This window comes from Mobula hypostoma, chromosome 1 (assembly GCF_963921235.1).
Source record: "Mobula hypostoma chromosome 1, sMobHyp1.1, whole genome shotgun sequence".
Classification (NCBI taxonomy): domain Eukaryota; kingdom Metazoa; phylum Chordata; class Chondrichthyes; order Myliobatiformes; family Myliobatidae; genus Mobula; species Mobula hypostoma.
Genome location: NC_086097.1, coordinates 124,884,017 through 124,897,779, shown reverse-complemented (window position 1 = coordinate 124,897,779; position 13,763 = coordinate 124,884,017). Strand labels below are relative to the sequence as shown.

General features: G+C 38.2%; 1 protein-coding gene across 1 annotated transcript in view; it reads left to right on the top strand.

Moving 5' to 3' along the window:
* LOC134350322 (zinc finger protein 706) overlaps positions 1-12,865 on the top strand; it is a 40,253-nt gene extending 27,388 nt beyond the window's left edge. The window contains exons 2-4 of the mRNA XM_063055374.1: positions 2,809-2,945; positions 3,924-4,044; positions 7,697-12,865. Coding sequence (XP_062911444.1) covers positions 2,811-2,945; positions 3,924-4,019 — 231 coding nt within the window. The 5' untranslated portion in view covers positions 2,809-2,810 and the 3' untranslated portion in view covers positions 4,020-4,044; positions 7,697-12,865. The remainder of the gene's footprint in view (positions 1-2,808; positions 2,946-3,923; positions 4,045-7,696) is intronic.
* Positions 12,866-13,763: the final 898 nt, after the last annotated feature.

Sequence of the window (13,763 nt, the reverse complement as noted above, 5' to 3'; positions counted from 1 at the left end):
GGCACTTCTTGGGCATGTATTTGTTTTTTCTAACTTGGGAAAAATATCTTGTGCTGCAGTGATTAAACCAAACTGGTACTCAGTCAAAGCAGTTGAAATTGGTATTAGTAAATGGGTGAAGTCACACCTTATCGTGAAGTGATTGGGGCAGTTAAGTATGACTGACAATTGCATTTAGACAAAATCTAGAGTTTGTAGTTTTGAGGAACAATTGTTAACTGTTTCAATCTATTTTTTCCTCTCAACATACCTCAGATTTTTTTTCCTCCTATGTTACAATGCCCTGACCTCTTGGGAAAACAAACAAATAAGGTGGAGTAATGGAATAAAGATCAAAACTCAAATTTGGTAAATTTCTTTGCTGTCCCAAGTACACTTTTTCATCAGTCTGGCTACTTTGGAGATTTTATATACAGTGGACTCTGGTTAACTGGACCATTGGTTAATCAGGGCAGCTCCTTTTGACCACTCTTAAAGAACAAAAACTAATCAAGAAAATAGCTGGAATTCCCTTTGTTTATTTGGGACTGTATGCCACTCAGTTGGAACAGCAGACTGTTGCCGAACAGTTTCTAACCAATGGCCATCAAGTGCATGTGAATGACGCTAGACACTGCGCTGTGCTTAGAGTGAACAGTTTTTAAATAGCATCAGTTAAATGTGTTTCTGTTCAAAAAGCAGTGATTTTTGTCACTGATAGTTGGCGAGAAATAAGCACAAGATAATTCAGAACTGCTTTGCTCACTGTAGTTTCAAGTATTCAGGCTTGGAGATGTTTGTTAGAAAGCACACAAAATACTGGTTGAACTCATAGGCCACATAACATCTAAGGAAAAGAGTAACAGTCGATGTTTCGGGCCAAGTTCCTTCATTAGAACTGTCCTGATGAAGGGTCTCAGCCCGAAACATAGACTGTTTACTCTTTTCCATAGATGCTGCCTGGCTTGCTGAGTTCCTGCAGCATTTTGGCTGTTGCTTGGATTTCCAGCATCTGCAGATTTTCTTATCTTGGAAATACTAGAAACATTTTCACTACATGTTAGGAAGTACAAAGAATCTGAAGGTATCAACAAGTTATGTTGAATGTCTCAATGGAAACGAAGATTTAGCAGATGCAATCGTCGAAAGCATTATATGAAGGCAGTTCATTATCTGCCCCAGGTGTCTGTGTTGATTTTGTTCATTTACAGTCAATCAAAAGAATGTGGTAGTGTACACTGGGTGAATTCCTCTGTCAATAACTATTAGAAACTAATACAATTTTGTAGTACTGTAGTAATATTGGTGTTCTAATTTATTCTATATTTCACTTACTTAAACAGTAGTTTGTCTTTTTTATACCTTTTTAACTATTTCAATGTAACTTTGGCTAATTGGGGCAGCCACTTAATTTGGCCAAAATGTACAGGGCCTGATGTATCCAAATTAACTGGAGACCACTATATAATGTTTTCATTGCCTACCTTTTTCTTTGAACCTGCTTGCTTGTGTATTTAGTAATGAGCACTTTTGTTGAGATGTAATGCCCTTCAGAACAGAAGCTGCTGAAATTACTTTGAGAGTCATCATAAATGTTCTGGTTGCTTGATGGGCTTGGCAGATGTATTATTTCTCCCAGGCTGTGTGGAGTGGGGTTTTACAGGGTTTGGAACTCCTTATTAAAGTCCAAATGAAATGAATAACTTTATTTTAAAAGTAGGAAGCAACAGTTTAAGTCCATAATTTGACTGAAAGATGGCAGGAACTTGTCGAAATGATCTGCTGCTTAGTTGGACAGGCAAATAGTGAATGCAATTTTGTCTGAACTGAGGGGGCTGCAATTGAAGGTGGCAGACATAGCAATGAATGTACAAAATGATAAATACAAAAAAAAAGATCTTGAGTAGTTTGCCCATATGGGACATTTACACTGGTCAGCTGTGGCAAGTGAAGCGGATGCTAAAGCTGTATAAAATATTGATGAGCACAACAGTGTTATATATTTATGGTCACCATGCTTCAGGGAAAATGATTGCATTAAATGGCCGCCTTCTATCATAAACTTCATTCAACGATTTGGGAGGAATAGTGTTTGTTCTGTTTGATTGACTGGACTTGACTTGTGAGAGCCGTTAGAACTATCTACATGTATCTAATGATCTGTGCCATTAGAACTATCTAAACTGTGTCTAATCACCTGTGCCATTAAAACTGTCTACACTCAGTGGCCACTTTATTAGGTTCCTTCTATACTCAATAAAGTGGCTACTGAGTGTATGTATGTGGTCTTCTACTGTTGTAGCCCATCCACTTCAAAGTTCAACATGTGTGGAGATGCTCTACTGCACACCACTGTTGTAATGCGTGATTATTTGAGTTGCTTTCGTCTTTCTGACAACTTGAACTAGTCTGACCATTCTCCTCTGACCTCTCTCATTTAGAAGGTGTTTCCACCCACAAAGCTTCAGCTCACTTGATTTTTTTTTTTGTTTATTGCACCGTTCTCTATAAACTTTGGAGACTTTTGTGTGAAAGTCCCCAGTGATCAGCAGTTTCTGAGATGCTCAAACCACCCCATTTGTCACAAACAATTATTCCACAGTCAAAGTCTCTTAGATTGAGTTCCTTACCCCATTCAGATGCTTGGTCAGAACAACTGAACCTCTTGACCATGCCTGCATGCTTTTATGCATTGAATTTCTGTCACATGATTGGCTGATTAGATATTTGTATTAACGAGCAGGTGTACCTAATAATGTAGCCATTGAATTTATATGCCCACAAACAGCTAATCATACGACTGCATTGATTATTTTATTATCTACTTAGGTATGGCCCGTGGGCATCAGAAGTTTCAGTCCCAGCAGCGGAATGCAAAGAAGCAAGCTGAACAGAAAAAACGAACCGGACATGATCAGAAGACCGCTGCAAAAGCTGCTCTTGTCTACACCTGTTCTGTCTGTAGGGTAAGGGGAGCTGGGAAGCCAGCATTCTCCCAAGCAGCTCTTTCCCTGAATTTAGCACTTAATGAAATGTGATACCAGTGATTATAAATTAATATTAATAGAAGAAATAGCAAATATGCCTTTTGGACTAGAATCTAGACAATTAAAATCATTCACAAAACTGTTTTGTAAGGTAGGTTTCTTTCACTAGTTCAGTTACAAAATGTATTTTAAAAATCCAGTTTTAATTTGAATATTATGGTACACCAATTATTATTGAAAATTCCCTTCCTGGGCCACTCTTTTTTAATATAAATTTGTCATAGAACTTTTAATTCCTTTCAATATTGGCTACTCTTTTGTTCTCAAGCAATATAGTATTGCTTTTGGGAAATTATGTGCTGTATATAAATCCTGTTTTTCTAAGAAAATTCTTAAAATGATCATCTAATTCAAAATGAGTGAAACTGTGTTCAGTGCAAATAGAGACGTTATGGGAGAAAGTAGACTTAAGATGGAAGAGCTAATTGTCAGTGTTCATTCTAATCAACTAGTAAATGAGACCTTCGAACCAATTTACAGCATATCGTACAAGCCTCTATTGAAGTGCAAATTAACCAAGTGCTTCAACTGGCTAATTAATTAAACAGTAGCTTATGATGGGGAACTTTTGAGGCTGAAGAAATTTGTATTTTTACCTGACACTGCCATGACACAAATTTGTCTGTAAATGTCTCGAAGCACCTAAGTACTTATGTTTTCTGAACTACATCTTTTAGTTTGAAATATTGCTCTTAACTGGTGTTAAACAAAAAGAATATTGATCAGAATTCTTGAAAATCAGTTGTAGCTTTTTATAAATCTTGCTGAAAAGATCAGCTGCATCCCAATGAGGGTGGGAGGGGGGAAGTGTTTAAAATTCTGACTGGTCATAACTTCAAATTTTAATCTATCCAGTTTTGTTTAACATTTGTTTAATTACAACTTTTTTTCTGTTAGACCCAGATGCCAGATCCCAAAACGTTTAAGCAGCACTTTGAGAACAAGCATCCTAAAGCACCAATGCCAGCAGAACTTGTTGATGTACAGGTATAGAGACATTGCCTCAACTTTTTTTATGGTATGTACTGTTCTGAGTTTTGAGATTTCATGTGACTATTTGTCACTTTGTGCTAAAAATCTGCTCTTTTCAACAAGAATCAATCTTGATTAAATTTTATACTGTATATTCTCTGTAATTATCTAGTTTCTAGAGCTCAGCACTGAAATCCAGTGATATAATTTGGACATCTACTTGTAATGGCACTATAGGTGGGCATTGTGCAAAGCTTGCATAAAAGGTACTGCCTGGAGGGAGTTTTGGAAAAGGCTAAATGTAAGCAGAAGCTACTTTTGGCAAGATAGCTATATACTTAATGGGAAATCAGACTTGACTAAATTATATTTTTTAAAAAAAGTTTTACCAAGATTGGAATACTCGGAGGCACACATTTTGGATTGAGTCAGAAATCTATTATTCCCAAAATACTGAACTTTTAGAACTGGAGAGCTTGCAATGATGTCAATGGATTTCTTTATTGAGCACTGCAAACCAGATAATCACAATAAATGTACAGAATCAAATTTAATCAGGATTCAAAGACTCGTAATACAGATTAAGTACTCCTTATCCATAATGCTTGGGGCCAGAAGTGTTTCGGATTTTGGATTTTTTTTTCAGATTTTGGAATATGTAATGAGACAACTGGGGATTGCCGTCATTTCTGACTGTGAATTTATGTGCTACCAGTATGCAGTCTTTGTCTTGCACTTGTTCATCAGACATATGTACTTAACACTAAAAATTATTACATACTATTAATATAATGAAAATGTGTTCAGGGTAACAAGCAGCACACCAGCATTGGGAGAATAATTGAATCTGTTGAACAACAGCAACAAAGGCAAGCTTCCAGTCTCCACCTATGATGCTATGTTTTGATTAAAAATTTACAGTAAAATACAAATTCTGTGTACTTGGTTTTATGTAAGGTATTTTTATAAAAAAATATTAGCGTTGTAGACTTTTTCTGGTGTTAGATTTTCATTAGCGTCAATCTTTACAAACTCATCAATGAATTTCCTTACTGCTCATCATCAGCAGATACTTAATCTTTTAAAATAAATATTTTTTAAAATGCTGTGCCTTTCTTAAACTTAAACTGCAGCAACCAGCCTGCTAAATATTCACAATTACCTTCATTTTTCAGTTTGTTGTGATAGATCTTTGCTTGTTTCATGGTCAGCATACCGTTAAGTGCCATATGTTCACTCCACTGATGAATCCATTCACGCTTTATGCAGTGCTTTTCTATTTTTATTTAACTTCTGTTCATTACATATGTAAGATCACTTCTCAGGACAGTCTGATACACAGAGATCACTGGGAACCTTCGCAGTGCTTTGTGGAATTTTCCATTTATAATGTCATGTCAGCACTCAATAAATAAATAAATAAATTTGGATTTCAGAGATTTTCAGATTTTGGAATTTTGAATGGGGGGTACTCAACCTGTACTAATCTGACTTGGGGTACTCTTTATCTTTGTTTGGTGAGATGAGGTGCCATGTTTCTTCTGCTTTTGTATCCAGTGATTTAAAGTTTTTTTTAATATAAGGAAGATCTTTTGTTTATCCAGATCGTTAGCTTGATCATGATCCATTTTGGGGACTGTGTTAACTAATCTATATACATGAAGATGACATAATGTGACAGATCATCTCCATTTGGAAATCTTAATATTGTACTCAATCATTTAACACCAGAAATAGTTCTACAGTAGAGAAATGGTTCTTTTTAGTACTGGCGAAATGACCAAATGTTGCTACTGTTTAAGACCAAAGATATAGGAGCAGAATTGGGTCATTTGGCCCATTGTGTCTGCTCTGCCATTTCATCATGGCTAATCCATTTTTCCTCTCAGCCCCAATTTCGTGCCTTCTCCCTGTGTCCCTTCATGCCTTGACCAATCAAGAATCTATCACCCTCTGCCTTAAATATACATACAAACTTGACCTCCACAGCTACCTGTGCCAATGAATTCAACAGATTCACCATTCTAAAAAAAAAATTCCTCCTCATCTCCATTCTAAAAGGACTCCCCTCTATTCTGAGGCTGTGTCCTCTAGTCTTAAACTCTCACACCATAGGAAACATCCTCTCCACATCCACTCTATCAAGGTTTCACCATTCGATAGGTTTCAATGAGATCACCCCTCATTCTTCTGAATTCTAGTAAATACAGGCCCAGAGCCATCAAATGCTCTTTATATGACAAGCTGTTCAAACTTGGAATAATTTTCGTGCACCTCCTTTGAACCTCTCCAGTTTCAGCACATCTTTTCTAAGATAAGGGGCCCAAAACTGCTCACAACGCTCCAAGTGAGGCCTCACCAGTGCTTTATAAAGTCTCAACATTACATCCTTGCTTTTATATTCTAGTCCTCTTGAAATGAATGCTAACATCACCACAGACTCAAGCTGTAAATTAACCTTTAGGGAATCCTGCACAAGGACTCCCAAGTTCCTTTGTGCCTGAGTTTCAGAGTGCATGGTGTACACTTCCTGACACTGTATTGAGTCTGCCACTTTGCCCATTCTCCTATCCTGTTTAAGTCCTCCTTTAGCCTCTCTACTTTCTCAAAACTACCTGCCCCTCCACCTATCTTCGTATTGTTTGCAAACTTTGCAAGAAAGCCATCAATTCTTCATCCAATTCATTAACATATAACACAAAAAGAATTAGTCCCTCCACAGACCCTTGTGGAACACCACTAGTCACCGGTTTAACCATTCAAGTACTTAGAAATTGTTCTAAACATTTCTCCATGAGTACTTTTAAAGTGTTTATTTAAACTGACTCTAATCAAATTGTTTAGAAGAATGTAAGTCTTTAAAGTAGATTATTTTTAGTTGCAGGTGCATAAATTTAAACTGGTGATCTGTCAATTCGGTAACAAATGGGAAACGGTGAAAATGTTGATTTAGTGAGAGCAGATAAGTTAATATTCAGAACAATATTTTGGTGGCTTATTTATTCAGATTGCACACTACATGTAACATACCCAGTGGTAGAAGCCTTGCCATTATATCTGGAGGCTGTAGTTCAAGTGCCACTTTCAGAACTTGAGCACATAAGCTGGATTTGCTTCAAAACTGCATTGTTTTGAACTGTCTTCATCTGATTATCTACTAGTTTAAGTGGACTCAATTCTCTGTGGGATTCATGTATTCAGACATTGCTTACTAACCAAAGCATTGTGGTGATATGTCGCATTTTGTCTGTTAATGACTTTTGTATGGAAAGTGATATATTTATATAATTGGTCTTGTATTTATTTATTTATTATATTTATTCATTGGCTCTGAAATGCAAAAATAACTTTGAGTTTGGTGCTAAATAGAATTTATAAATTTGTATATGTTTGTCTTTCCACTTGTCCGTAATGCAATATGTGACTTCTGAGTCAGATTTCAGTTGTAAGGTAAAAACTTTAAAATTGAAATTTTAGTTGTAGTTTTATCTTATTTAAAATTATTATTTTTATTTATATTTAAATTTTTACCTTAAATTTTCATTTGTGTGGTGTCTGCTGGAGTTTGCCCATGTATAAAGAAGTATTGCCCATTTATGCATAGTATTGAGAACATTTTTGTAAATGTTTTACATTAATTATGTAGCCAACAATCTTTTCTGACTTTTTACATATGATTTTTTTTTCTTTATACGAAGACCACAAGTCACTTATTAATGCTTGCCCTGGAAGACGACGCTGCAGGCACAACTTCATGGTGACCAACAAAGCAAAGAAGTTGCATACAGTACATATTCCTTTCCTGCCTTGTCTCCTTATTCCATCTGGGCCATGGGAAAATCCACTCAAATGCATTGTTGAAATTCAGAATTTTTGATTATTGTAAGAGATTTTTGCTCTTGTAATCAATCATTGTGTATAATATTTAATAAAATGTTTTTAACATCAGTCTGAAAATGCATGTCTAAACCTGGCACTCTTGCAGAAGAGGCTAAGGAAGCAGCTAAACAAGACAGTAGCTTTGATTAAAATAGAAGTGAGGATTCTCACTTTTGAAAACTGGATTTGTTTTTTTTTCTGTACATAACTAAACATGTTTCGCCTGCACCTCCTTTCTCGCTCCCCGTCTTCATGCCCTTTAACTTTTTCCTCAGATTATCTTCCTGCCTTGTTGAAATCTGAAGATGTTCATTTTTTTTAAGCATGAGAGTTTACTGAATATCAGTCTAATGTTAGGTTTGTATCTAATGATCTGCTTAATCAAAAGTTTTGAGTGAATACCACAGACTAGAAAGTAGAGGGAGGTATTTAACTTCAGTTCCTGGAACAGACATGTGCATGTTTACCTGTTACACTTGCCTCTACATGTTCAAACCTTTTGATTTTAATGGAGTCAAAATGAGATGGTGAGTACAAGCAGCTGGCAATGTATTTGGATATGCTTTGTGTCAGCAAACTTGTATCAAAGTGCTCAAACCAGACTGAGTATAGCAAAAGGAAGAAATGCACCCTTTGGGTCAACCAAAATAAACTGAAGCTAATCTGATTTCTTGGATGGAAAAGTTCTGGCATATTGTCATGAAGCACTGCAGCACAGTACAGGCTCTTTGGCCCATCTAGTCCATGCTGACCAGTTTTTCTGCATATCCTTGCATTAGCCCTATACAAAATTATAAGAGGTACAGATAAGGAACATTCACGCAGGCTTTTTTTCGATGAGGTTGAGTGAAATTAGAACTGGGTGCTTGCATTGATCCTATACAACCTTCCTTGTAATTTCAAATTCTAAGATTCTTTAGCTATGTTGAATATCCCTAGTCAGGTCTTGTCTACTGAAATACAAATCTGTCCCTTGGAGTACATTACAATAATATGCCCTCAAGTGGTGTCAGGCTCATCAGCCTGTAATTTCCTGCATTATTCTTAAGAGCTTTTAAACAACAGAACAACATTTGCAATCCTCCAGTTCTCAGACATTTCACCTATGGCTAAGGATGTTTTAAATGCAGATGCTGGAAATCTTAAAGTTAGAAAATGATGCTATCCGTGGAGTTTTCGTTATTAGTCAGGGCACCAAAGGTTACAGGGAGCAAGCAGGAGAATGAGTTGAGACAGATAATAAATCGACCATGATCGAGTGGGAGAGCAGACTCAATGGGCTGAGTGGCCTAATTATGTTCTGTGTCTTATGATCATCCCTGTGACTGTGTGGGTTTCTGCCAGGTTCCTAGATTTCCTCACACATGCAAAGATTTGCGGGTCAGTGAGTTAATGGTCCATGGTAAATTGATGCTACATTATAGTAGAGCAGTGGTTAACGTAATGCTTTACAGCACCAGTGACCCAGGGTTCAATTCTTGCTGCTGTCTGTATAAAACATAGAAATTTACAGCACATTACAGGCCTTACTTTCACAATGTTGTGCTGATCATGTAACCTACTCTAGAAACTGCCTAGAATTTTCCTAGCGCATAGCCCCCTATTTTTCGAAGTTCCATGTACCTATCTAAGAGGCTCCTAAAAGACCCGATTGTATCCGCTTCCACCACCGCAGTACTTTCATGCACCCACCACTCTCTGTGTGGGAAAAACTTATCCTTGACATCCCCTTGGTACCTATTTTAAAGCACCTTAAAACTATGCCCTCTCATGTTAGCCATTTCAGCCCTGGGATAAAGCCTCCGGCTATCCACATGATCAATGCCCCTCATCATCTTATACACCTCTATCAGTTCACCTCTCGTCCTCCGTCACTCCAAGGAGGAAAGGCCCAGTACACTCAACCTTTTCTCATAAGACATGCTCCCCAATCCAGGCAACATCCTTGTAAATCTCCTCTGCACTCTCTCTATTGTATCCACATCCTTCCTATAGTGAGGTGATCAGAGCTGAACACTATACTCCAAGTGAGGTCTGATCAAGGTCTTGTATATCTGTAACATTACCTCACGGCTCTTGAACTCAATTCCATGGTTGATGAATGCCAACACACCATATGCCTTCTTATCAACACTGTCAACCTGTGCAGCAACTTTGAGTGTCCTATTGACACAGACCCCAAGATCTCTCAGATCCTCCACACTGCCAAGAGTCATACCATTTATATTATATTCTGTCTTCAAATTGGACCTACCAAAATGAACCACTTCACACTTACCTGGGTTGAAATCCATCGGGCACTTCTCAGCCCAGTTCTGCATCCTATCGATGTCCCACTGTAACCACTGACAACCCTCCAGACTATCCACAACACCCCCAACCTTTGTATCATCAGCAAACTTACTAACCCATGTTTCTACTTCTTCATGTGGGTCATTTACAAAAATCACAAAGAGCAGGGGTTCCAGAACAGATCCGTGCAGAACACCACTGGTCGCTGACCTCCGTGCAGAACACTACTGGTCACTGAGTTCCATACAGAGTTTGTATGTTCTGCTGGGGGCAGCCTGCAAGTGTCGCTGTGCTTCTAGCGCCAATATAGCATGCCCACATCTTACTAATCGATACATCCAATCATTCAATTCCCAATCACCAGTAAAGGGTCAAGTGGCAGCTAGCAACAGCCTGCTCGCTGATACCCAATTTGAATTTTATCAGCACCACTGGACTCCAAACCACATTACAGTTTAGGTCCAAGTATGGACCAAGAGTTGAATACAATGTCATTACACTTGACATCAAGGCAGGCTTTGATAAAAGCGTGGTATCAGTATGTCCTGTAAGATGCCACCAAGGAGTAAGCACAAGATTGGCTGGGCTGTTGCATGGTTATTGATGATCAATTAGCTGTAATCCTGGGATACGCCGGCAGGAGTTCAGTGCAGTATTCAAGGCCCAGCCATCTTCAGCTTCTTCCATCAAGAGTGTGGATATTCACCAATGGTTGTCCAATTACATTTACTGCTACTTGGAAACTGACATGGTGAATGCAATTAGGCATAGAACAGTTGTGCCACACAAATCCCAGGCGATGGCAATCTTGAACAAGACAACATCTTGGCATTCAATAGCAGTTACCTTTGCAGGGACTTGACCCTTGACATCCTAGTGGGGTCATCACTGATGTAGCCAATTTAATATGGTGACACAAGAGTGGGTCAAAGGATGACTTAAAATGGAGGGTTATGGAGGAGGGAAGGGTTAAATTAATCTTAGAGTAGATTAACTGGTTGGCATAACATGATGGGGTGAGGGGCCTGTACTGTGATGTATTGTTCAATGTTCATTGGCACAACATGATGGAATGAGGGGCCTGTACTGTGATGTATTGTTCAATGTTCATTGGCACAACATGATGGGGCGAAGGGCATGTTTTGTGACGTATTGTTCAATGTTCATTAGCACAACATGATGGGGCGAATGGCATGTTTTGTGTCGTATTGTTCAATGTTCATTGGCACAACATGATGGGGCGAAGGGCATGTATTGTGTTGGATTGTCCAATGTTCTCTAATGGGAATTCTGATGTTGGAGGACAAGCGATACAGATGCTTTAGAAGGGGTGCATAGAGGTTCAGCAAGTATTTCTAAAGGTGAAAGATATTTTATGAGGAGGGATTAACTAGAATGTGATTCTAAATCACTATGCTGTCCCACATGTTCCCTATAGCTTTCATCTCAGTTATCTCATGTGCAGGGTCCTGAACGTTGAACAATCTTGAAAAACTAGTTTAGCTATCCATTGTCATATTTGGCTGAGCTGTGTTGAGCATTGTTGGGTCCCCCTTTCCGTTACTAAAACTGTTTGTTATTCAAAGTTTTTCCAGGTATGCAATAACACTGATCTTTCCACCAGGGACCCTTTCAAAACGTTTCCTCCTTTTATCCACACCTTCAATAACATGGCAAACTCTTGGATTTTTTTTTGATCTGATCAAGAGTGAGGATATTCATTCTGTTGCCTTTGTTGCTACCTTACCCTCGCTTTCACTTTAGTCAAACATTTGGTTATACTTGCTGGTGCCTCTTGAAATTGCATCTTTCTTTTGATTCTGTCTCATTTCTTGCCTTTCTCTCTGGTCTTATTTGATGAGACATGGCCAAAGCTGACTTGTAACTGTACTGACCAAATTCAATCTCCCAGATACCATTTCTACAGCTAAGATCCAGGATTGTTTATTGTCATTCTTCAGCACAAATTTGTAAAGGAGAACAAAATGATTGTTATGATGCAGCATGAAAAACACACTGTTACGTGACGACAGGTTTCGTTCACTGTGTACTGTCACTTTAAGAGACGCCTGGATGAGGCGGGACTATGATATCAGCACAACAAACTGGACAGACCGCTGAGATTTTAAGTGTTGTAAGGAGAGAGAGAGACAGAGACAGACAGGCTGTTGGAATTTCAGCTTGTCACTGCTATGGTTTGGAACTCTCCCATGCCCAAAAGATTGGGTTGCTCAACAGAATTGGATGTGGGACTGTCACTTGGTATAATCCACAAGTGGATTTTTATTGGAGTATCCTGTTGTTAACCCTTACCTAGATTCGGGTGTGTTATGTGGTAACCACTTGGAAGAAGGGATGTCCTGTGACTGTTCCCCTCTGATGTTTTACGTGGATATTGGAACGACTCGACGGATAAGATCTTCGGCGATGGTTATTTTGTTTACCCAGAGTGGAACTTGTGGAATTTCTTCGTAATCGCCTTCTCTCTACATTTTAAAGTGGATTTACAGATCTCTCCCCCCACTCATTTATTCCGTGGATTACTGAACCTTTCTACTTTGCCGTCCGAATCTTAAGACTTTAAGAACTGTTCCTATACTTGACTGTTTGGGAGCCACACACACATTTATACGCATAACACTGTTAATTTCTGTTTATTTCGTTTAAGTCTCTATATTTTGAGCAGATAATAAAGATAGTGGTTTTAACATTAAAACCTGACTCAATTTGTGATCTATCGCTGCTGGTACGTAACAACACTAATAAACGTAAGGACACAATTTTTAAAAAGAACACATAATAAATGTAGATATAAAGAAATTCCCATCAAACACAATGTACAAGTAACTGTTACATACAGTGCCTATAAAAACATTCATACCCCCTCCCCGGAAATTTTTATGTTTTATCATTTTACAATATTGAATCACAGTACATTTAATTTGGCTTTTTTTGGCAGTGATCAACAGGAAAAGACTCTTTTGTGTCAAAGTGAAAACATCTGTACAAAGTGATCTAAGTTAATTTACAAATATAAAACACCAAATAATTGATTACATAATTATTCACCCCCTTTTAATATGACACACCAAATCATCACTGGTGCAGCCAATTGGTTGTAGAAGTCACATAATTAGTTAAATGGAGATCACTGTGTACAGTCAAGGTGCTTCAATTGATTGTAGTAACAAGACACCTGTATCTGGAAGGTCCGACTGCTAGTGAGTCAGTATCCTGGCAAAAACTACAAAAAGACCACTCCAAGCAACTCTGCGAAAAGGTCAGGAGATGGATTCAAGAAAATTTCCAAGTCTTGGATTATGGTTAAGTCAATCATCAAGAAACGGAAAGAATATGGCACAGCTGTAAATCTACCTAGAGCAGGCTGATTTCAAACATGAGTATGTAGTGCTGGTGGGGGTGGTGAAGTGGGTTAATGGGTGGAGGTGTTGATAGCTTGGGGGAAGTAGCTGTTTTTGAGACTGGTGGTCCTGGCATTGATGCTACGTAGCCTCCTCCCTGTTGGGAGTGGGACAAACAGTCCATAAGCAGGGTTGGTGTGATCCTTTGGAATACTGCTGGCACTGTTCTGTA